This window comes from Protopterus annectens, chromosome 8.part0, assembly GCF_019279795.1.
Source record: "Protopterus annectens isolate FY-2018-M chromosome 8.part0, PAN1.0, whole genome shotgun sequence".
Classification (NCBI taxonomy): domain Eukaryota; kingdom Metazoa; phylum Chordata; order Ceratodontiformes; family Protopteridae; genus Protopterus; species Protopterus annectens.
In genome coordinates, this window is record NC_056741.1 from 806,880,529 (window position 1) to 806,906,470 (window position 25,942).

Consider the following 25,942-nt stretch of genomic DNA (forward strand, 5'->3'; position numbering starts at 1 on the left):
TGCATACATGTCCCAAAATGCCCATACAAACATATGCTGCTTATAGACCACCCAAAGCTGGGGCAGCATGATGCACAGTTGCATGCAAAAGCAGCCATGACACTCACATCTACCCCCCACAGTCCAAATAAATAAGTGAACAGTACACTGCTACAAAATCATGATAGGCCGTACACAATGGCCAGACATACAACAACCTCTTAGTAAAACAAATAAAATGTCTGAACATAGTAAAGAAAAATACAACCAATCAGTAATTCACACATGTTTATTATACTCTGATGTCTTGGCCAAAGCCTTCAAGGAGTAAACATTACCAGAAATACATGCCTTAATCACAAGAAGCAATTAACACATAATTACATAATTGCATACACAGCCTCCAATTACACTTGTCATTTAACCCCCTACGGGATAAAGTATCACAGTTATTATTAATAAATTGAGTCTGTACATTACAATTGTCCTTTTATGAATGTTTCTTCACAATGAGGAACAGACGTTTTCAGAAGCAGTACCTTGAGACCCACTACTGTCCCCATGATGAGATTTATTCAAATGTACAGCTATAGAACTGACATATATCCTATCAGTAATACGTCTGACATGTTCTAACAGCCTAGTTGCAAAACATGTTCATAGGTTCATAGATTTGTTCATAGATTAGTACTAGGCTAACTGCCCCTGTGGGCCATTTTTTTAAGCCTAGCCAATTACCCCATGTGAGAATCAAACCTTGCACCTTGTGTCTGTAGGGTGAACACCTTAACCATTATGCCAGCTCCTCCCTGACAATGTGTTATTGTCACCCACATAAAATATGTTACAAGGCCATCTAAAAGCATTCTCTGTACACCAACCTCTTGAATGTACAGACTTCAACAAGTTTCCCAGCCATTCTCCTCAGCAGGAATTACAGCACTAAATAATGATAGACCAGTATACCTATCCACCTACTACTGTATGACATCTGGACAAAGCCTGACATAATTGGTGGACAGAAGCCCAAATACACGGCCATATATGAAATATTGCTGTTATACACTGAGAAGGTTGCTGGTGTTACAGGGTTTGCTGTAACATATCTTTTCTGAGGGATATAAAGTCAGAAAAACAAATAGATGTTACCATCTACATAATGCAATCACCAGAGTGTGCTATTGATTTGCCAAGGACAACTCCTGTCTGGGGAATAGCCCATACATAACAGGCTAACCTGTGGCCATTATATCAATGGCCCTACAGTTGAAAGCTATGCAAAGACAGAACTTTGTCAGACTAAAACCCATGCAGAAGTAGCATGTGCAGACAAACCTTGTTAAACTAGCAGTATTCCAAACATATAACAGCAATACTCACATTCTGCTCCTAAGTCTTGCACCTTCTCCACCATTTAGTTGGCTTGTCTCCACAAGTTCTGTTGTAAGAGGTAGTAGCTCAAACAACTCCAGGATGTCTTCCTCACAAATAAGGGAAAGGGCCAATGCCCACATGGAGTACTCATTTATAGGAGTGTATTGCCATGACACTGGCTATTGGAAGAACTACACAGCTGCTTTGCATGCAATTAGCAAGTGGGGAACCCCAATAAGTGCACAGGCTATCACCTGGTCATGAGCATCACCTACAAAAGCCATGCTGCCACCTATTCAAACCAGCTCTAACCCTGTAGTGCACAGAGAGAGAAAGAGAAATAACAAATGAAACATAAAGTGGAAAGGAGAAGAAAAAAGGTAAGTGGAACATGTAAGCAAGTAATTGAATGTAGTACCTGGTCTGTAATAATGGGAAATATGATTTGGAAGAATATATGTCCCAACAAGACATGCTGCACTAATGTCCTACTAAACAGCTGCTATGGCCATAGCATCTGGCCCTCTCTGCAGTGGGGGACATCACAGACATACCTCTCAACTGTACAGATCTTCAGAGAAGGTCTACATTTTACCATCATGTATTTTTGTCTGTTCCTTCTGAGATCTGTACTTTTCTGGCAAATAGCTGAGGATTGAATTCATCAGGTAATGACAAACACTTGAGTTTAAGACTCCACATTCTTAAGAATATTCACTGTAATGCTAAATGTATCATTCTATGAACATCATATGTTTGTGACAGGAATATTTCTAGTATGTCCCAATTTATCACCCCATTATTTTAGGTATTGTCCAGATGTGATGCTCTGAGAGGTTGTGAGGTGGGATCACAGCTCAGGAGCCAGACTCACCCTGGGAAAGGACATCTCATATATGACAGCCGCAAAGGAGTCTGTCAAACAGTTGTGACTGTGGTACTGCTAGTCCAGTTAATAGGGTGTTCTCCATATCCATGTTACCTGTGATTATGAGTATCACACTTGTTTGCTTTGTAAAGCTAAGAGACCTATAGACGGTATGTGCATAGTAAAGTACTATTTCAGACATGTGTGTTGCCCTGCATGTGATATCTTGAATTAATAACATTCAACTGTACAGTGTTCTGCTGGACAATAAGCACATTTGTGAATGATAGCTGTAGTCACATACATATATACATGTGTTATGTCAGCCAAACCATTGGCAGGTCTGTGAGCAATGACATTGTAACATAAATAGCCTACTTATGACTGTTGACATCTTCCAGGTTATCGCAGTGATGTCAAACCCTACTGTGCAATCAACGTAAGAATGTATGGTGCAGCTGTATTAATACAGTATCAATACTGATGTACCCTTTGACACCCATTTATGTGTGCCATTGCCCGGATGTACTGCTGTAACAGGCTGAGATGTATGATTGAGCGGCAAGACTGTAACTACAGTGTGCCATACTAACAGACAACAGAAATGTATGCCAGGTATCCCCGAGCATTTATGTATGCTTATCTTCAGCTGGAATGCACAATACTAAATCACATGGGTTTCCAGCATTCAGGTTCATGGGTTGTGCACGTTATGCATGTTGCACATGTGTGTAATATCAGTGTCAATGCATACAGCAGACAGAAATGTGTGCAACTACTGGTTGTTGCAGTGCCCTGACACTGATATGGGTACTAGAGTAGGCATGCTATTCAGTTATTAATCATAGAAATGTCCACCTGTGTTATGACCCTCTGTCCATGCCTACCACTACCAGCTATATACAGTGGATATCGCAAGTGTACACATCCCAGTTATAATGCCAGGTATGCATGCTGTATGACAATCAGACCACAGAAGATCATTTCATAATGTTTCTCATCTTTATGTGACCCTAACCTGTACAGTTCCATTGAAATACAATCAAAGGTGTTTCTAGGAAGGTGACCAACTATTGCCAAGTGAAGATGTGCCATGATGTTAGAGTCCAGACCAAGACGGATGAATGCTGTAACCATCTCAAGAGGTGCATACACAACATATCAGTTTAGGGGTGTGCACACTCATTCAACTGGCTTATTGTATTATTTCCATGTTTTCACAGATCCGATTGTTATGTTTTCAATTGAATTGTACAGGCTATACGTCACACTACAGGTGCCAATTGTTATGAAATGAGTTATTGTGGTGTCATGTTACAATTGCACAAATAGCAGGCAGTGTATCAGTGGTGTGTACCCTTCATATCCACTGTAGCTGTATGGACACATCAGTACCTGACCTGTATATCCAGCCTCCACCAAGGTAGAGTAATCCCCTTTGGTGGACAGCAGCAATACACAAACCACATAATAGGTTGCTACATTGACTGTACAGGGACACATAGGTGCAGGCAACAACTTTGAAGCAAGTCCACCTATAGCTGAGCAAGCATGTATGTTCACAGGTGACTTCCTTTAAGGCTGACTATGACTATGAATCAGACATATCCACCCCACCAAGGACAATTGCAACTGTGTCTCCACATATGTTGTAAGTCTCAGATGAAACAACACAATTCACCCTGTACTGGGAGTAAAGAACACCTCATACACACATGCCGTGGATATAGGCAACCTGCATCACACAGGTTAGGTGGGAAGATTGCCACCCCTCCACCCCAGTTGTACAGGGAGATATGCACATCAACCACACTCCTCCCTCAGCAATGGTGAGCATGTACATATTGCCTACTGATGGCAACAACAGCATATCTCCATGGGGCATAATAACATCAGTGCCTGCCTCTTACATGACCTCAGGCATGTGCTCAGAGCTCCATCACACACCACAGTCAAACACAGACCTGCCACCATCCACAAACCATCCACATAGAAGATGCCCACTGTCAACCCTCTACACAGAAATGAATGGAGGTTAGAGGATTATGCAATCAAGTGTCCAACATTGGGGGGAATAAGATAGCTCAGGGACAGGAATGTAATGCAAGCTGCTATAGCCATGATAGCTTGGAGGTTTTGGTGTAGTGTAGATTATTTGCAAGTAATATCCACTGTTGATGTACATTTTGTCAACTGTATGAGGTCCTGTGACCATTTTCCTGTTTATGTCTTCCAGGTAACAAGCAGAGTGTTCGCCTTCCAGCATTCTCTGTTGGGGAAACAGACATCATCACCCAATATGTGATTTGACATTATGCCCTGTCATTTGAACGGAGAGCAGAAGATGTAGATACAATACAGATAGATGTATGTCTGATACATTAGTGTACTAATCCCCACTGGGTCCTTACCTGCACACTCCTCATCCAGTGTGTGTGTGTGTGTGTGTGTGTGTGTGTGTGTGTGTGTGTGTGTGTGTGTGTGTGTGTGTGTGTGTGTGTGTGTGTGTGTGTGTGCAGCCCACCTCCACAATGCTTCCCTCAGTGTCATGCCTTGTGCGTTCGGGGTGTAGCCCAATTGTGGTGAGGAGCTTCTTGGTGGGTGTCAGTGGGGGCTGGATGGCTGGGCCCCCACCTGTGGATAGCCAGTCCCTTGCTACAGCAGCAGTCCATTGACGGGCATGGTATTTTGGGTCAGTGGCCCGATGTGGCACACGCTCATAGGTTCTGCTGTGCAGGCTGGCATCATTTACCCTGTGAACCACACAGTTCCACAGGGCAGTGCTCTCCCGCACATCTTCTCCGCACAAAAAAATAAAAAACACTGGTATACTCCTATCCTGTAGGAACTATGTTAGCACCTCAATGCATCTGGTAATCCCTTTTGTTATAAATAGCAATCTAAATTATCACATGCTAAGGACATGGGGTACACAGAGAGAAGTGCAGAAGTACCATGGTCATATCAGCATCATAAAGCTGATTCACAGTGCTTTTCAAGTACTAATATAGGATATAAAGTTAGATTAATCATAATCTTTCTTTTTAGCCCTCTGCTACCAGGAGGTGGTACACCCACCATAAATAAGGATCATATTAAATTTTCTAACATATATATATTTTATTCCAAAAGTATGTCCATGATGTTAACTTTGGGGTGGGAACAAAATTAAAGCCTTTTTGAAACAGCTTAAAATCCAGTGGAGTTATGGTTAATGCACTGTAATTAAATATATAAATATCTTCATAATGAAGAATTGAAACCCTGTTCTTTTGTTCTAAAATTTCGATCTCTTGGTCCCACTGCCATGACTTTTGAGAACGTCAGCTTCTTCCATTCTCACAAGTAGTTTTTTATATACATATATTCTTTATCATTATTCAATGCCTTTATCATCAGAAAGGAGATGAAATATGATTTAACTTATATACAGATGAAAGTGCTTAATTTAATGAACCATGTTTTTTCTTGGATTATTCTGGTATACACTGCGGTGGTGGTGCTGCAGTAGCGTGGTTGCCTCACAGTAAGATGTTGTCCTGTTCGATTCTCAGCTAGAGCGTCTTCTGTGTGGAGACATGCATGAATGGGCATACCTTTGTTGAAGGTTGTGCATCAGGCCTGACAACTCGGCAGGTAAAAATCTACTGCCAATCATTAGCGGACCGGAGTTCCGCTGTGGCGACCCCTAACCGGGAAAAGCCAAAAGACACAACAACAGCATTCTGGTGTACCTCAACTTGAAAGCATGCTTTTTCTATTTTGTGGTTCTTTGTTTGCATGCAGGATGGTGGGACAAACATTTGCTAGTTCTTTGGATGAAATCAAATGCCTTGGTAGTGAACTGGCTAATGAAGAATTGAATAGAATGATTTTCTTGTCTTACCAGGAGAAAGGATAACATGATGTTACTAAAGTCTTTAGACAGATTAAGAGTTAAGAAACAGAAATACAAATTCTTTCAGGGATTACTTTGCATGTTTTACACTTTTTTTTTCCTGTGTATGATTTCCTATTATTGTGTTTATTGTAAATGAAAGAACTATTCTGTTTTTATGATACTTCTCTGAGGAACATGTAACAACTTAATGTGGAAACAGTAAAAGAAAATCATCAGTTGAATGAAAAATGATGTACCATGTTTATACTTAAAAAAAGGAATAACTGCAAGATCATTTGATTTTCCCATGAAGCATATATTGAGAAAATGTTGTATTCCGTTTTGCATATTTTGCATTTCTGGGGGGCTGGACTAGCAAAGTGTATATATGTAAACAGGTACACAGATACCTGTTAAACTTATGTATATAAATATATGATAAATGATATATGATAAATATAAATGATTTTAACATTTTAATTGCATACGTAATTAGCATTGAATTTAAGCCGGGTCTATATTAGAACACCGAAGTTTCAAAACTTCGAATGTTCTAATATCGAACTCTATTCAACGAAAGTTTAAAACATTGAACATACAGAACAGCAAATTTTTTCCTAAGGGAAAAAATTTGCTGTTCCAAAATACATACACACAACACAAGCACACCAAATCTTACACTTAACCCTACACTAAACTATACATACACCACTAATTATCCACTTACCTTAACCCAAACCCTAACCCTAAGGTCCGTCACTATCACACACTCACCTCACCCTCGCCCTAACCCTAACTCACCTAACCCGTCCTAACCCTCATGTCCACACAATCGCACACATACCTAACCCACACCCTAACCCTAACTAACCTAACCCATGCTCAATCGCACACTTACCTGAACCCGACCCGTAACTTTCCACCAACTTTCCGCCACAGCACTGAAAATAAAGAAGCAACAGAAATGTACAACTGAATTCTTTCCCTAGGAAAAATTTTGATTTTCTGTTGCTTCAATATTTTCAGCTTTTGCTGAATACGGGTCGATATTAGAACATTCAAAGTTTTGAAACTTTGAATGTTCTAATATAGACCCTTTAAGCCATATGACTACCTTATGTTGTTTTTTTTTATTTCTTACTGTTAATATCTGCCAGATTTTAAGTCTTCAGTTTGCTATGCTGCCTGTTAAACCAAAAGATGAAAGGTTAATATTGGCGGCCCAAGATAGTGGACTACATACATGCTGGTTTACAAAGTCCATTGAACATGTGGGAGAAACAGACAAATATAGGTTTTGTAAAACAGAATTGGAAACAGTCATACATCTTTTTGCTGGTTGTGATATACTAATGGCAGAAGGCCTGTGTACTGAAAGGCATAATAATGTGGCAAGACTGTTGCATTGGGGATTGTGTAAACATTATAATATTGAAGTAGCTGAAAAACATTGGAAACATGAGCCACAAAGCATTATATAAAATGATGAAGTATATATCACATGGGATCATCCATTACCAACAGTTTAAAAAATAGATGCGAGAAAAACAGATATAGTATTCCATGAAAAGAAGATAAAAGTAGCATTGATCATTGAAATTGCTACACCCAGTGATTACGGTTTCTTACGTACAGAGACACAAAGTCAGAAAATATCAGGATTTGCAGGCAGAAATGAAGGCAATGTGGAAGAAGGATACCCAGACAGTTTCAATAGTAGTAGGAGCAATGGGTCTTACAAAAAAGAATTTGCAGTCGTACTTAGATATATTACCGATACATGTAACTCCATATGAATTGCAAAAGGAGTCATTACTGGGCATATTGTGGGTGCTGCAAGGAGCACTTCTAGCTAACATCAAAGACTGAAACAATACTAATTTCATGAACATTAATCATACTTTGACTTGGGAATGGGGTCCATTCCCGTCATGGTATTAGAAACCTAAAAGACTTGGAGAAATTTAAAAAAATGATGCATGTGTGTATGTCACCACCTGGAAGTGGGTTTAGGGCCATAACAGGAAGAAGACTTTAGTTGCTGGATGCAGTGAGAGCACAAACTCCCTGATATGTGCCCAGATAATGGATCGTTGTGCAGGCTGTTACCCTGATAGACCTGTAGTATGACCCCCCACACTGCCAGGGAGTGAATGGACCCATATACCATTGGAGAGATTTGATGGTCAGTAGGCAGAGAAGAGAACAAAAGACCTAGAAAAATAGTAGAAAATTACCTGTCTTTAACCCCCCCCCCCAGCTAACTGCATTTAATAATGTATTGCCACATTTACCAAGCAATGGCAGAATCTGAGATAAACTGTATTTACATACATAAAATGCACTGTCTTTGTTATGTTTTGTATTAAGAAGTGGTTTATGTTGGAGAAATAGCTGTGACATGTAAGGGTGATATGGAAGTCATTATTAAGTTATTTTGGGAGATATTTCAGACAGATGAATCTTATTATCAGCTGTATGGTAAATAGTAGCAGATCTGATGTCAGAGCTCTTGCTTTTATGAATATTATAAAGTAAGGAATCAAGAAATAGTGAAGTATAGCTTTCAAAAGAAGTTTCATGGAAGAGAACTGCCCTTCTGCTTTCATTTATTCTACTCTTGGTCTTCCACAGAAGACGAAATCTGGCCTTAGTGGGAGGGAGTTCAAAACAGCATTTAAGAGAGAAACATGGAGTAAATCATTGTTAGTCCTGTGTTAACAGCTCATATTTAGAAATGTGATCACAGTTTTTAAGAATGATATTCAGTACCCATCACAGGTCATGTTTACAAGGGCTAAAACAATACTGAAATAAAACCCCTGGGAGTTTACCAAAATATGAAGGCAGTTAATAAGCTTTCTAATCTCAAACTTCTCCTGTACTTTGGCTAGTGTGGCGAGTGGAAGACATGCTAAGAATTCATCAGGTCACATGGGTCTTTATAATTAATTTCCTAGGGAAGGGGAAGCAAAATATGAAAAGCTAAGATTAAAGATATGGATGAAATATTCTGCTACTCTTTTTTTTTTTAAAAAAGAACCAGTCTGAGATGTTAGCATTAGCACTTGTTTGTTAAACCCTGCAGTTGCTCAGGACTTGTAATTTCCTCCTGAATGCCCCCTGTATAGAAACTCAAGCTGCTTCAGGCTCCAATGAGGAAAACAGCATATTATGGTCAGGAAAACAAAGATTGACTTGAAAACTTAAGTGCTAACCCTATCTCCAATTTCTGTGTCTTTAATAATAATCTCCCTAAATTCCTGATTTTGTAAATTTATAGTCCACTTTGGATAACATCAGGGGGAGCCCTATGGGGTCATTTTATGTTTGAAAAAATAATTCAGTACTAATGCTCTGACAACAGATATGTTGAAATTAATTTCACAGGCAAATATAAATGCTGAAATGATTCTTTCTTTTACTTTTTTGCTGAAAGTTTTAAATTATTTACTTTTTTACAGCTGGAATTATAACTGATGTTTTTTTGAAGAATTGTGTAAGTGAGCCGAAAGAATGTAATACCAGTGTGGCGAGCAATTCATCAAATTGGTATCTGGGTGCTGTATCAGAATGTTGCACTACTGACTTTTGCAATGTGGAACAGTTTAATGGTGAGTAAAGTTTTCTTACTGTGCAAAATAAGAAACAGTATTCCACAGATGACTGTCCTATAGCTGAAGACTCATACAGCTGTGAATGACTTTGGGTATCTAACAACTCAAGCATGTAAACTGCTACTAAAAAACTCTTAGTGTAGAATATTTACAGATTCAAATGTCTTGCTTCCTGCATAAAGATTACAAATAAGAGATATCTCAATATGGCTCTGACTAGTGGTTCCTTGATTTGGTAAGTCTTATGTAGAATATTTATTGGTCTATCCTCTATCTGTCTCTGTATATCTGCCTATTCAACTATCTATTTTTATTTTCTTGCACTGTGGTTTATGTATTGTGGGTTTCGAAAAGTTACTGAATGTCAATATTTATTACTGACAACTACAGCATGAGAGAAACAAAATTGTACAGCAGATGAACAAAAACCCAACATACTAAATAAATAAATAAACAAATAAATGAAAGTAAAACAATTTTGTGTGGGAAAATTCTAGGAGCCCTTTGTACTCCCTACTTACTATACTCAACACTTTGACTTAGGAAATAGGCAGGGTCTATATTATATGAATGAAAGTTCATATAATCAAACACACTAATGAACAAAAATTCTGAAAATTGAAAACAATATTGTGGGGGGCTGTGCCCCCGCTAAATATATATACCAACTCCGAGATCGCACTACAGTGAAAAAAAGGGCAAATACTCCAATCTTCACTGTACTGCAGTCCCACAGCACGCATCTCGATGTCCGGAATTGTCGCTCATTAGAGCATTTGATTATATGAACTTTCACCAATAGGCATATCCCCAAGTATATCAACCAACCCCTTCCTTGAGAAACCACAGCCAAGTACCGTGATCATATCAGCATCACAATGTTGTTGTACATAGAGCACTTGTTCACAGAACAACAGTGGTATAAAGAGTGGAAAATAATTTAAAAATGCATAACACATATGTGATACATAACCACAAAGCCAGTTATGATGGAATATTTGTCTGACTACATCTGTGTTTTCAAGTGTGCTGACACATAGCATGACTATTACAGTATAATACCACTTTAAATGCTTGAGCAAGAAATGCTTACTCTTTTGTAGTGAATTGATCTGAATTACCTGCTTGATGACTTACATATTAACTAATAACTCATTTCATATTTTTGTAGTTGATATAAGAGAATTTCTCTTATATGGGAGGAGTGAGAAAACACAGTAGTGAGGCATTCTTACATTTAAAACTATGTCCCATGTTGACAATACGTATTGCTATACTTGGCTCAAAAAGCCAGAAGAAAATTGCAGGGAGTGACCAAGATGGCTAATTGAGAGCAACACTGGTAAACGCTCTGTGACAGAAAACTTTTCTCTGACAGAAAATATAATCACAAACATTAAAATTTGGAGATACTTTTTAGCTAATTTTATTCACTAATAGGTAAAATATTTATAGATTCAAGTTCTTCAAAAGCTGTAATTTCTCAGTCAGAATTTCAACTGCTTGGTTAAGAGAGAAGAGACTTCAACATGAGCCATTCAGTAAATGGTGCTCAGGATTCTTGCATTATAAAAGACATATAGTCACTAATATCTAATATGCAGGATGTATTAATTAAAATAGACAAACTGGATACCAAACTAGAAAGCTTCAATGAAGAGATCAAAAAGAAGAGGGAACATTTAGAAATTCTTATGAAACAACAAAGTACACAGGTCAGCAGTGTAGAAGAAACTTTAAATGATCATAAAGGAAGAATAACTGAAGATGAGTCTCAGACTGAATTTCCTTTAAAACAAAATAACTAACTCATTGAAAAACTTGATGATTTAGAAAACAGACTGAGATAAAATAACATTAGAATCTATGGTATACCTGAAAAGTATTAGGGAGACATTATAATAGACGTCTTAACTACCTGACTATGTAAACATTAAATCTAACTGAAACTATCTTCTGGAACTGAAAGGGTACATAGATCTCTGAGAGCACATTCGAAGAAGGGAAACTCAACACCACATTCAATTCTAATTAAGTTGATGTCTAGCTTAGAAAAAGATCAAATATTAAAAACGGTATGGTCCAGATCACCTATTAAAATGGGTGAACATGTAGTCAGATTTGGCAGTGATTATTCCAGTAAAGTAATAAGAAAGAGACAATCCTGTGTACTACTGATCAAGGAACTTAAAAAGAACAAATAAAGCCACTTTGGTGTTTCCTGCAAAAATCAAATTATTTCTTTCTGAAAAAAAAGCAAAATATTTAACATACTGGAGAAGGGATCCACTTTTGCTAACAGCAGTAAAATCCTTAATAATACTGAAGAAATGGTGTGGAACAGTATTTCCCTTAAGAGACTGAGTGAACTGAATTCCTGGAAAACCACTTCTAAATTGAAAAATCCTAAAAAACAAGTGACTTTCATTCTCTAATTGCAGAACTGTTATTTTCTGAAACAATAGATTTGCCCTAAGTAAAAAGTGTGCACTGGACTTTAAGCTTCAACACTTCTACAAGTATGTGTTTATATTTTAAGCAAAACATTTTTATGATGAGGAATATAAATGATTAGTTTTACTGTTTTACTGTACTTACAGTGAAATGTTTAATATATTTCCTTTAACTAAACTTATAAGTGTGTTTCTAAATGTCATGTCTTTGAAAAATGAAAATAACTCCATTTTTCTTTCAGTTTTTCAAGTATATTTGTGAGAAATCTACTCAAAATAACACATTTTTCTCTGTTCTTAGATGTGAAGAATTGGTAAGCTATAGTGATTTTTTATACTGAAATGTTGCTAACTTATAATTTGCTTACATTTTGCGTGTTAATAACTTATGCTGTCACGTTAACTCTAACTATACATATTAACTGTACATATTAATTGAAATAAGTAAAGTTAGATGTTTGTTACTAATTAGAGCAGCTTAAAAGAATTAAGAGGAATGAGAAATGAGCAGAGGAAATTAGCAGCTGCTGTATGCTGTGAGTTGTCATTTTCACATGCTGTAGTCGAATTCCGATGTCAGTATGTGAAGCTTAGATCAGAGCAGCAGTTCACAATGGCTAAAAACACACATTCAGCTTAAGCAGGAATTCTTTTATATATAGTCAAGATTGCTTGTAATACAAGAATTAATAAGAAGAGCAAACACCTTATGAATAATATGCAAATGAACAAGGAATGAATATTTAATAAGCAAGATTAATTAAGAAAAGAGCAGTATCAGTAAGTTAAGAAATATGTATAAATACTATAATCTTTAATAGACATCTGATGACTAAACAGCTCTTTGATGGGAGATTTTAGAAATACAAGATATATAGAATAAGGTAGTATACTACTAGGAAAATAAGACAGAAAATATATTTAAATAACAAACTTCTTTAAAGAAAAATGGCTATTACATATACCTGCATATGGCAGATATGTAAATGTACAAGATCTCATATAATTTATATATAAAATCGTAAAAATATTTGAAAATAATTTGAAAGCTGAAATTTGAAGCTTGATCCTGTGAACTTTGAAGCTTTTTATATGTTGCACATTACTAGATTCATTACGACTACCTAAAATAACTCAGTTCATAAGTCAATGCTGAAATTTGAATGTTTTATTGCTGAATCAGTATATCCATTTTGATAGAAAGTAAAGTAGATTTTTGATATGTTTGAATCTGAGAAGGGATAGCTTTTTTTATTGTTAGCTTTCAGTGAAATGAGATTCATAAATATAAAAGCTAAGTAGGTGGGGAGCTATGCCCCAATGTGAGGGCTGTGCCCTCCACCCCCCAACAATATATACTAACTCCAGGATCACACTACAGTGGGAAAAGGGCATATACATTTTATTTGCCCAACAGTACTTAACATTCAGTGAAATGTGATCCTGAGAAATGAGTTTTCAGTGATTTCAGCTTTCAGCGATTTTTGAGGGTGAATTGAAATTCAGTGAAATGAGTTTTCAGTGAGTCAAAGTAGACCCATATGTGTGTATGTGTGTGTGTGTGTGTGTGTGTGTGTGTGTGTGTGTGTGTGTGTGTGTGTATATATATATATATATATGTGTGTGTGTGTGTGTGTGTGTGTGTATTGATTTCCCTTTTATATTATAGTTTAGTATGATAAGATTACCTGTCACCTTTAAGTTTACAGATGTCTTTAGCTCTTCAGGTCTCACTCTGTTATACTTGTTTATTTAGACATTTAGTTATAATAATGTTAAATGAATTAATAATTCAGGAATAGTTAATTGGTAATGTTATACTACTATTACATAAATAGTATACAATATACTATTTGCTGGATTATTTAATATTTGTGATTAATAGAAGGGATTGTTAAACTTTTAAGTAGTAATGGAGGGAATAGTTTTAAATGGCAACATAAATAATTAAATTAATAGTGTCCTGTTATTCCTATTATTTGTGACCTATATATATGATATTATATAAATTATTTGTAAGTAATGGTAGGCTTGGCTATTATTTTGATGAATTTTAGATGTTGGTAGGTAGAGCAATAGTATAGTACATTGTCTATTTGATATGCAAACTAGAAACTTTGGTGTCCCTGGTAGTTAGTGTTTTATTAGCAATATATACAGTTATAGTTATAGACCTGTCTGTTTTCTTATTTATGAGGTTTAGTAGTTTATTCTGTAGAAAGGAAGAATTCACAAAAATGTGGAATGTTAAGATAGTGCTGGAGGAATGCATTAGAGTTTTCTATACAAATAAATTAATATGGTAGATAAATGTGTCATATTATCTTTTAAAAGAAATATTTTTAAATACACAGTATAGATAGTGTTAATCTATTATCTATGAATGTAATTGGAGTAAATAATGGCAACAAAAGGAAATCATTAATGAGACATCCAAAATTAAATAGCGGAGACATTACATTCCTGCAAGAGACTCACTTGATAGATAAAGATATACAATATTTTGGTTATGAAATGTTACCATATGCTTTTTTTAACAACAACAACAAAAAAGAGAGGTACTGCTATACTTTGGAGAAAATCTTTTGTAACTCCTAAGGTCATGGAATCCATTAATGATCCCAAAGGAATGTATACATTTGTAATAATTAAATATAATTGCATACTGTACATATTAGATACTTTTTACTGTATCCCTGAAATAGGTACAAGAATGGCTAAAGATCACTTAAGCTTACTGCAAAGTCATTGGAAGAGTTGCTTAATTTTAGCAGGGCATTTTAACAGCAGATCTAGTATAGAAGATACAGGTGAGCAGAATAAAGCTAAAATACTGGCATCTGCTAAATCACTAAATAGATAGATTAGTAATAATAATTTAGTTGCCTTACTAGTGAAAGCAGAAGATATGTCACTGTTCTTCATTTATTCTTATGTACATGGGACACAGACTAAAACTGATAGGATTTATGCCTTTAAAGATTTACTTAATAAAGTGAATTTTTTTAAAACTATTCATTGTTCTTTATCTGATCATAATATAGTAATGGATATAAGGAAATTTCAGATTATTTATAGAATCTCAGTATATATGATGAAATTAAAAGAATTTAAGAGTTACCTTAAAGAACAAATCGAGAATTTTTTTTATCTTTAACTGATAATGGTCAGGTTAGTAAAGTCATACTGTGGTACTCCTTAAAAATGCATATTAAAGATAGATTGGGAAGATGGGCTAGTAATACAATGAAAGAGTGGGATAAAGAGTTGTTAGAAATACAAGATGAAATATGCAAAATGAGGTTAGAACAACAAACAAAAATGAGATAATACTGAAGTCATTAAAAATTAATGACAAATATCAACCAGTTTTAACACATAAAGTGGAGATTAATTCAAAAAATCTACATATACTAACTAATAGAAGTAAGATATTAAGCAAAAGGGCACAAATCAATAATATCCAAAATCCTCACACTAATAAGCTTACTTCAGACATAGAGAGAAAATGCTTAATATATATTTTTTAAAAAATCCATGAGGATCTTAATAAAGATAAAAACAATAATCCTGATGATTACAAAATTGACAATTATTTAAAGAAAATGTTACTAATAAACTTAATGACAAACAAATATCTCTGTTGAATAAGACTATTACCCTGAAAGAAGTTAAAGAAGCTTTAAAAAGGGAAAAATTGTAAAGGTCCAGGGTTGATGGCTTAAGTATGGAATTATATAGTCTGCTCCCATTAAATATTTTAGAATTGTTGAGTGATGTTTTTAGCATAATTCAGAGTGACAAAATAATTCCTTCCTCATCTAAATTTTCTGTAATCTCACCTATACTTAAACAAGGAAAGGATAATAAGTTAGTTTCCTCAAATGGGTCTACTTTGTTTCATTGAAAGCTCATTTCACTGAATATGAATTCACTCTGACCAAATAGCTGAAAGCTCAAATTACTGAAAACTCATTTCACTGAATGTTATTTCACTGAAGTGAAGTACTGGCACTGTGTAGAGTACTGTAAGGCAGGTAAAAGGTATATGCCCTTTTCTCCACTGTAGTGCAATTCTGGAGTTAGTGTATATAGTTAGGGGGTTGCTGGGTGCACAGCCCCCCATGATGAGGGGTGTGGGGGGCATAGCTCCCACCTAGTTTTGTTTTATATTATATTTTACTAAAAGCTTCAAAACAATACATTTTAAACCATAGACATGCATACTTACAACATCAATGACTCTTTTCAGATGACAATATACACCCAAACTAATGGGGGAGTTATTCCCCCCACACCCCTCAATGTGGGGGCTGTGCCCCCACACCCCTTCTAACTATATATATGCTAACTCCAGGATCCACTACCATGGGGAAAAGGGTATATACCTTTTACTTGCTTTACAGTACTCTACACAGTGCCAGTACTTCACTTTAATGAAATGAGATTCAGTGAAATGTGTTTTCAGTAATTTGAGCTTTCAGCGATTTGGTCAGGGTGAATTGAAATTCAGTGAAATGAGCTTTCAATGAAATAAAGTAGACCCCTCAAACTGACCTATTTCATTATGAAATGTAGACTATAAAATATTTACTTCCATTTTTGCTACAAGATTAAGAGATATTGTTAATAATTTAATTATTATATTTAGGAATAAAAATCTATCAACATGTAAGATTATTAATAATACTTTTGAAAAAGTAATTGAAGAAGTGTTACTTCTTATTAAACAATGGAATTATTTTTTTTTACTTTTGCGGATAGGTTAGTACTTGTTAAAGTGCTATCTATATATATATATATATATATATATATATATATATATATATATATATATATATATATATATATATATATATATATATATATATATATATATATATATATATATATATATATATATATATATATATATATATATATATATATTGCATTCCGTAACTTTAATACCTGACAAAAACTTTTAAAGAAAATGGAAAAAATAAACTCCAACCAAATTAACAACAAACCAAACACCACAAGATGACTATGGTAAAGCTGTGGGTGAAACAGAGAGACATACTGGAGATAATAAAAGACTTTTATCAGTGGTTTTGTCCAACAAGATGAACTTCTTCAGATAAACCATGCCATACTGCAGCGACAGTTTAAATACACCAATCAATCAACCAGCATCAATAAACCAATTAAACAATTAAATCTACCCCATACTTAAAGTAACAAACCCTAGTACCAAATACATCTAAAATTGTTACTTTAAAAAGTATTAATTCTCCTTCTAACCTAAAAATACATGAAAAATAAGTCAAAAATAAAAATGAAAATAAAATTAAAAACGTACAAAACATTTTTTATATATCAACATATAAAAATTATGTATAAAAATGCAAATAAACATATATCCTATCTATCTAAGGCTCTAATCTTGAGTAAACAAGAAATAGAGCATGTCATTAAGACATGTCATTTTAAAGCATTTAGCTTCAGCTGCCATAAAAGTTCTTTTTTTCTCCAAAAATAATTCCAAAGGTCCCCCTGTAGGTCCTGATACAATTCTGTCAATAGCGGTTTGCTTAAAACTATGGCCAATACTTACTCCAATATGTTTTGCAAGGGCATTGGTTTCCTGTCCTTTTATAATGGCATATTGAATGATTATGAACAACTGAAATATGAACATACTCATATTTTCTCTAGTGTTGAACAGCAAATCCAACAGTTGGGGAAGAATAAATTAAAGAAATTATAAAGGGAGAGTAATCAATATGCTAAGGGGCAAGCTTACCCCACCCCTCCCTCCTCACAGGCATGGAGTAAGGGAAGGTTCATTAATGATAATAATAATAATAATAATAATAAAGATTGTGCTTATTCGTTTAACAACATGGAAGCTAATGCTGTTGTCCATATTACAACTGTTAACTTTGAGCAGCAAACTAATAAGAACAATACTTTCGAACTAAGACATTCTGAAAGGATCAAAGGAAAACGGGCCAACTATCAGCAGTCTAACCAATCCAATCTTCAGGATTTTCACCCACCTCCAGGCAGGAACCAATGGGGTTCGGTGAATGTGGATGAGCCCGCCCACAATTACATCCTGCAAGAGCACAACTCATCAGGAAGGACCCAATGATTCTCCCAGTGGCGGATATGGAAGAGACTGTAGTAGTGGAGCAACTTTCTCTGGTTTTGGTTTCTGCTTTGCCCTTGGTTGATCCACAGCTAGCAAATGGAACTATTGTCGAGGGTAGTGTTTTGAATTCTTCATTGGACATGGGTTTACCAACTTTTCAGCCTTCAACAGGGCTAGAATTGATGATAATTTCCAATACGGTTGGTGACTTTCATATATATAATTTTTCAGACACAGTTTTGGACATTACAATAGCAGATCTGCTCTCTAAAGATATGACTTTCATGCCTAGTAAAACAGCAGATTTACTGACCACATTGATTGACTTAAAAATGTTTACATGCAAGCTGAACCTTGATAATATGACAGTTCAAGGAGACATGTGCAGGGTATCAAGCACCTATAACCCCCCTTTACATCTACTGATATAGTTTTTTGAAAAAAAAATGTGTGAATTGGATCTAAGTATGGCTTTCTTAAAAAATGTTAGCAGTTTTGCTAACTTAAATGAACAGGAATGTTTATTGTTGGATTTCTTGAATGAACAAAGAATACGGGTTATGAAGTCTGATAAGGGGGTGGTCTTGTGGTAATGGACATGTTTGACTATAGGAATAGGATGATGCAACTTTTGGATAATTCAGCTTATGAAAAAGTTTCCAGGAACAAACTAAATGTTGCTTATAAGTAGATCTATGGTCATATTAGGGATATGCTTATTGAGGAATATATTACTATTCAAACATTTAATTATTTAAACATGACTTCCTCAGTTATACATTGTATTTTTGGAGTTCCAAAATTACACAAGGGCATTCAGAACCCCCCAATGCAGTCCATCATTGATGGAAGGAATTCCATAACGGCCGCATATGCTAGGTTTTTTGATTTCAAAATTTAAAAAAATTGTGAATTCTGAGCAACAAATATGTAAGGTCTCTTGGAGTTTTTTGGAAGCTATTAATGATTTGGTTTTTGACCTCTTATGTAATTTTGCTACCATAGACATTAAAGATCTCTATACTGAGATACCACAAGCTGGAGGCATTCAATGAGTTTTGGAATTTCTGATTGGGAAAGGGGTACCGCAGAATGAGATTAATTTATATGAAGAGCTGTTTGAAATCATTCTTAGTAATAATTATTTCTGTTTTGAAGGAGATTTATATTTACAGAAGAGCGGGTAGCAATGAGGTCCCTTTGTGGAGCAGTGTTTGCCAATCTCTTTATGGGAGCTTGGGAACACACGTTTGTATTTAATAGTGTTTTCTCAGTCAACATTACACTGTATTTATGTTATTTGGATGATTTGTTTGTTTTATGGAAAGGGGATGAGGCCTGTTTTAACAGCTTTGTGGAATATATAAATGGGACCACTGTGTTTTTGAAATTTTATAAAGAGTTCAGCTTGGGGGGGGGGGCATTTCCTATTTGGATGTAAATCTAGAGAAAGATGACATCAATGGGAGATATATATCAAAGATTTTTAGGAAGAAAACCTATTTCTAAAGTTTCCTACATTACTCTAGTGCTCACCCTATGCATCAGAAAAGGTCAGTTGTTAAGGGGCAGCTCATAAAGGCTGCTAGAATGGTTACCTTGGATCAGCATTTCAAGGGTGAATGTGACTTACTGTATTCTGTGTTTGAAAGGAGGGGCTACCCCACTGACTTGTTGGATAATTTGAGAAATGAGGTTGAATTAAAAAGAGCAACAGGATATTTCCATCCTATTATGGGGAGTTCAGTTATATCTGGTTATACACAAGTAGGTGTGAAATTAACAGATGTGGAAGTACCAAACCCAGTTTCCCATGTATTAAATACTGCACAGTTTATCACTCAGTTTAGTACAGATCATGTTAAATATCTGCAGCATTTTGCTGAAGAACTGGCCTATGTTGATGGAGGAAGGACATTTAAGGGAAAAGTTCAGGGACTCTCTGGCTATTGTGTTTAGGAAAGGCATTAATTTTAAGTCAATATTGGAGAATTTGAATGGGATTCCACATGATAGAGATCCACATATAAATAGATGTGGAAGGTACCCATGGTGTTCAAAAATTGAAATTGGTTAGTTTTTTTTTGATTGGTGGGTATGAATATAAATCAAACATAAATTTGATTGCAACAGCATGGGGGTAGTTTATTTAGCTACCTGTCAGTTATGTATGGCATTCTGTGTGGGTAAAACAGATCGAAGATTAAGGGACAAAATTTATGAACATGAATATGCCATTAGAAAATGACAGGAAACCAATGCCCTTGCAAACCACATTGGAGTAAGTATTGGTCATAGTTTTAAGTATACAGCTATTGACATAATTGTATCAGGGCCTACAGGGGGACCTTCAGAATTATTTTTGGAGAAAAAAGAACTTTAAGGCAGCTGATACAAAATGCCTTTAAATGGCTAGGTCTTAATGACATGTACTGCATTTCTTGTTTACTCAAGATTAGAGCCTTAGATAGATAGGATATATGTTAATTTGTATTTTTATACATCATTTTTATATGTTAATATATAAAATGTTTTGTAAATTTTTAATTTTATTTTTATTTTTCACTTATTTTTCATGTATTTTAAGTTAGAAGGAGAAGTAATACTTTTTAAAGTAACAATTTTAGATGTATTTGGTACTAGGGTTTGTTACTTTAAGTATGGGGTAGATTTATTTATTTAATTGGTTTACTGATGCTGGTTGATTGATTGGTGTATTTAAACTGTTGCTGCAATATGGCATGGCTTATCTGAAGAAATTCATCTTGTTGGATGAAAGCTCTAATAAAGTCTTTTGTTATCTCCAGTGCATCTGCCTGGTTCATCTATAGCTTTACCACAGTCATCTTTCACAAAATAGAAAAAATGTTAACTTCATTCTGATGGTATTCTAAAATGCTGAGAATTGCTTATAGAAATCATATAAGATGATAGGTATATGGTGATATTAACTTTCCAGATGCACAATCTTATTCTGTTGCTGCAAGTTTTAAATCAGTTATACTCTGGATAGACTCAACTTATACTAGTCAGTGGAAAACCATGTAGGAGCAGATTATACTAAATTTTACGAGGTTATTAAATATGATAAATTAGAAACATGTAATAATCCTTTCATCTGGTTAATAACATTTACCTTAGAATGAAATTTATTTCAATCTTTAAACTCTGCATATATGAAATCAATTATTAAAACAGTTAAGAACTGTGTTTTTAAAACTCCATTAATATCAAAATGGAAATTGTTGTGCTTTCCTGTTGTACACAACTTTAGATTAAAGGAAACTCAGAACAATGTTAAAATGAATTTACCAGAAAAGAATGGATTAGTATTATGGCCCATACAACTCAACCACTTAGATAAAAAAATCTGGGCAAAGCCTAAAATGATAGGGGGCAAATAGGGACAGATTTTAAATATTGTTCTTACAAACTTAGAAATTTGATATGATAATATGTTTTGCATTAGCATGAATTTTCTGAAGGATGTGGAATCTTAAACTCAAATATTTGTCATTATTTAAAGACTTCAATCCTCAGCTATTTGCCAGAAAGGTACATGTTTTAGGAAGAACACACCAAAAAATAAGAGACAAAAATCTGGAAATGCTGTGAAAATCTGTACAGTTGAGAGGTATGTTATGGTCTGATTGGTTTGAAAAAAAGAAAAGTTAAGTCCCCAGAATATTTAAAGAAAGAATATAAGTTGGACAAATCTGCTAACCAATTAATATTATCCATCAGTAAGAAATTAAATGAATTTGTGGATAATATGAGTGAAGAGGAACAGAACATTATTCCCCCATTAGATGAATATATAAATGCTATTATCAATGGTAGACTGACCTACAAAGGAAGCTTGTCCAAATTATATAAGTTAATTATAAATAATAATAATAATTTTGATGCAAAATTCTAGAACATTTAGATGGTAGTTGACTGAGTGACTTAGTAGATGGTAATAATAAAACTTTGTTACTTAAATCAGTCAGACTTCTTCAGCTTTATAACAGAAACATTTTATGTGGAAATATATACGTAGAATGTTTATAGACTGTGAAACATTAAATGTTTATGATCTGATAATTGTTCTTTAACTGGATCAGTAATACTAATAAATGTTCTACTTCTTGTATCTGGAAAAGTCAAAGACCAAAAAATTGTTTTAGGCTCTCTTGGCGGTTGCTAGAAAAGTTATTACAAAAAAACTAGAAATCAAACTCAGTTCCTACTTTCAAATAACTTTTAGATTTAACAGCAATACTATGCAAAACTGAAAAAGTTATCAGAATAAGATCTATAAATCATATTAAGACATTTAGAGGTTGAAATAACCTTGAAATGTTGCTATTGAAATACCAAGACTATTAATGTGTTAATTGTATAAGATTCCCTTGATGATTCAATGTATTCCTGTATAACAATAAGTGATGTTGAATTTCTTCCTTTTTGTGCATACATTGTAAATATGTTAAATTACTACAGTTTTTCCTTAAAAAAAAAAAAAGAAAATCGTCACTTATAAAATTCATTAGTTTTACTACTACCCTTCATAGATAAATATGAGCAAATAATTCATGTTGTGGGCAACAGGCAATGTACTTTCCCTTACGATGTAGATGCTTAGTTAAAAATAAAAAAAATGTTAAGTAAAGCCACTTAGCGTTCTTTCAGTTTTTAATGTACAACACCAAAAATATAAATATTATAATCAATTAAATTAATAAACTTAATGCAGATCAATATTATTCTAATAAAATGTACTAAATATATATATATATATATATATATATATATATATATATATGTATATATATATATATATATATGTATATATATATATATATATATATATATATATATATAAAATATTATTTTATTTATTTTTATTTTTATTTTACATTTGTTTACCACGAGAGTCCGACTGTACATAAAACCCTTTTTCAGCAGAGGCCCGGAGAGAAAAGTCCATTGTTAGTAAACCATTTTGTTAGTAGAAAGAAAATTGTATAGTACAATAAACAAAAAAATTGTAACAGACATTCATAACAGTAAAATGATTAGAACAGAATAAATTGGTCAAGTCGGAGACAAGACCAATAATCTTGTATAACAATGCTTCTAGAAGACAGTTCTTACAGTAGTAGCAGGTAGTGACATTGTATACAATAAGAGCGCAGTTATGATACTTAGTCTTATATACAGGTAGCAAAGCAAACTGAGGACTTAAAATCTGGCAGATATTAACAGTAAGAAAGAAAAAAAAAAACAACATAAGGCAGTCATATAGCTTAAAGGGTCTATAATAAACCTCAAAGTTTCAAAACTTTGAATGTTCTAATATCGAACCGTATTCAGCGAAAGCTGAAAATATCGAAGCAACAGAAAACCAAATTTTTTTCCTAGGGAAAGAATTTGGTTGCCCGTTTCGATTGCTTTGGTATTTTCAGTGCCGTGGTGGAAAGTTACGGGTTAGGTTCAGGTAAGTGTGCGATTGAGCGCTGGTTAGGTTAGTTAGGGTTAGGGTGTGGGTTAGGTATGTGTGCGATTCTGTGGTCGTGAGGGTTAGGGCGGGTTAGGTGAGTTAGGTTTAGGGCGCGGGTTAGGTATGTGTGTGATTGTGTGGACCTGAGGGTTAGGGCGGGTTAGTTGAGTTAGGGTTAGGGTGCGGGTGAGGTGAGTGTGTGATAGTGCTGGACCTTAGGGTTAGGGTTTGGGTTAAGGTAAGTGGATAGTTAGTAGTGTATGTATAGTTTAGTGTAGGGTTAGGTGTAAGATTTGGTGTGCTTGTGTTGTGTGTATGTGTTTTGGAACAGCAAATTTTTTCCCTAGGAAAAAAAATCACTGTTGTGTATGTTTGATGTTTTAAACTTTCGTTGAATAAGGTTCGATATTAGAACATTCGAAGTTTTGAAATTCAATGCTCATTATGTATGCAATTAAAATTTTGAAATAATTTATATTTATCATATGTCATTTATCATATATTTATATACATGAGTTTAACAGATATCTGTGTACCTGTTTACAAACATACACTTTGCTAATCCAGCCCCCCAGAAATGCAAAATATGCAAATCGGAATACAACATTTTCTCAATATATGCTTCATGGACAAATCAAGTGATCTTGCAGTTATTCCTTTTTAAGTATAAACATGGTACATCATTTTTCATTCAACTGATGATTTTCTTTTACTATTTCCACATTAAGTTGCTACATGTTCCTCAGAGAAGTATCATAAAACAGAATAGCTCTTTTATCTATAATAAACACAATAACAGGAAATCCTACACAGGAAAAAAAAGTGTAAAACATGCAAAGTAATCCCTGAAAAGAATTTGTATTTCCATTTCTTAACTCTTAAAATGTGTCTAAAGACTTCAGTAACATCATGTTATTCTTTCTACTGGTAAGTTAAGAAAATCACTCTATTCAATTCTTCATTTGCCAGTTCACTACCAAGGCATTTGATTTCATCCAAAAAACTAGCAAATGTTTGTCCCACCATCCTGCATGCAAATAAAGAACCACAAAATAGAAAAAGCATGCTTTCAAGTTGAGGTACACCAGAATAATCCAAGAAAAAATATGGTTCATTAAATTAAGCACTTTCATCTGTATATAAGTTAAATCAGACTTCATCTCCTTTCTGATGATAAAGGCATTGAATAATGATAAAGACTATATGTATATAAAAAACTACTTGTGACAATGGAAGAAGCTGACGTTTTCAAAGGTCATGGCAGTGGGACCAAGAGATTGAAATTTTAGAACAAAAGAACAGGGTTTCAATTCTTCATTATGAAGATATTCATATATTTAATTACAGTGCATTAACCATAACTCCACTGGATTTTAAGCTAGTTCGAAAAGGCTTTAATTTTGTTCCCACCCCAAAGTTAACATCATGGACATACTTTTGGAATAAAATATATATATGTTAGAAAATTTAATATGATCCTTATTTATGGTAGGATTACCATCTCCTGGTAGCAGAGGGCTAAAAAGAAAGATTATGATTAATTTAACTTTATATCCTATATTAGCACTTGAAAAGCACTGTGAATCAACTTTATGATGCTGATATGACCATGGTACTTCTGCACTTCTCTCTGTGTACCCCATGTCCTTAGCATGTGCTAATTTAGATTGCTATTTACAACAAAAGGGATTACCAGATGCATTGAGGTGCTAACATAGTCCCTACAGGATAGGAGTATACCAGTGTTTTGTTTGTTTTTATTTATTTACTTTGGATGGTTGATTTCAGCCATCTCAAATGAAGGCACTCTTAACTCAATTATGTTGGAGATGGTGCTCTAGTCCTTCTCTTTTGGCATTGTCATTCACTGAGGCAAATCATCTTTAGTGCTGTTTCAAACCATTCGGTACAGTGGGGTATTGTGCATTGTTAGTGGTGTACATTCTTCCTTTAGTGTGATTTATGTCTAAAAATGGAATGTTATCCGATAGGCAAGGATCTTTGACAGCAGTGCCCTTTTGCATCATTTTCATTTGGCTTTTTTATGGGGTGGGGTGGGAGGACAGTATCATTGGCTGCTATTATTTGAGAAGGATCTTTTTGCTTGCTGATTTGTTTGCACTGAATAGACACTGGAAAATTCTCTCTTT

The 25,942-nt window shown here is 34.6% G+C and overlaps 1 protein-coding gene across 2 annotated transcripts in view; it reads left to right on the forward strand.

The window, feature by feature from the left end:
* LOC122809059 overlaps positions 1–25,942 on the forward strand; it is a 632,045-nt gene that overhangs the window by 556,233 nt on the left and 49,870 nt on the right. For both annotated transcript variants that reach the window (XM_044080272.1, XM_044080273.1), the window contains exon 4: positions 9,566–9,715. In XM_044080272.1, coding sequence (XP_043936207.1) covers positions 9,566–9,715 — 150 coding nt within the window. The remainder of the gene's footprint in view (positions 1–9,565; positions 9,716–25,942) is intronic.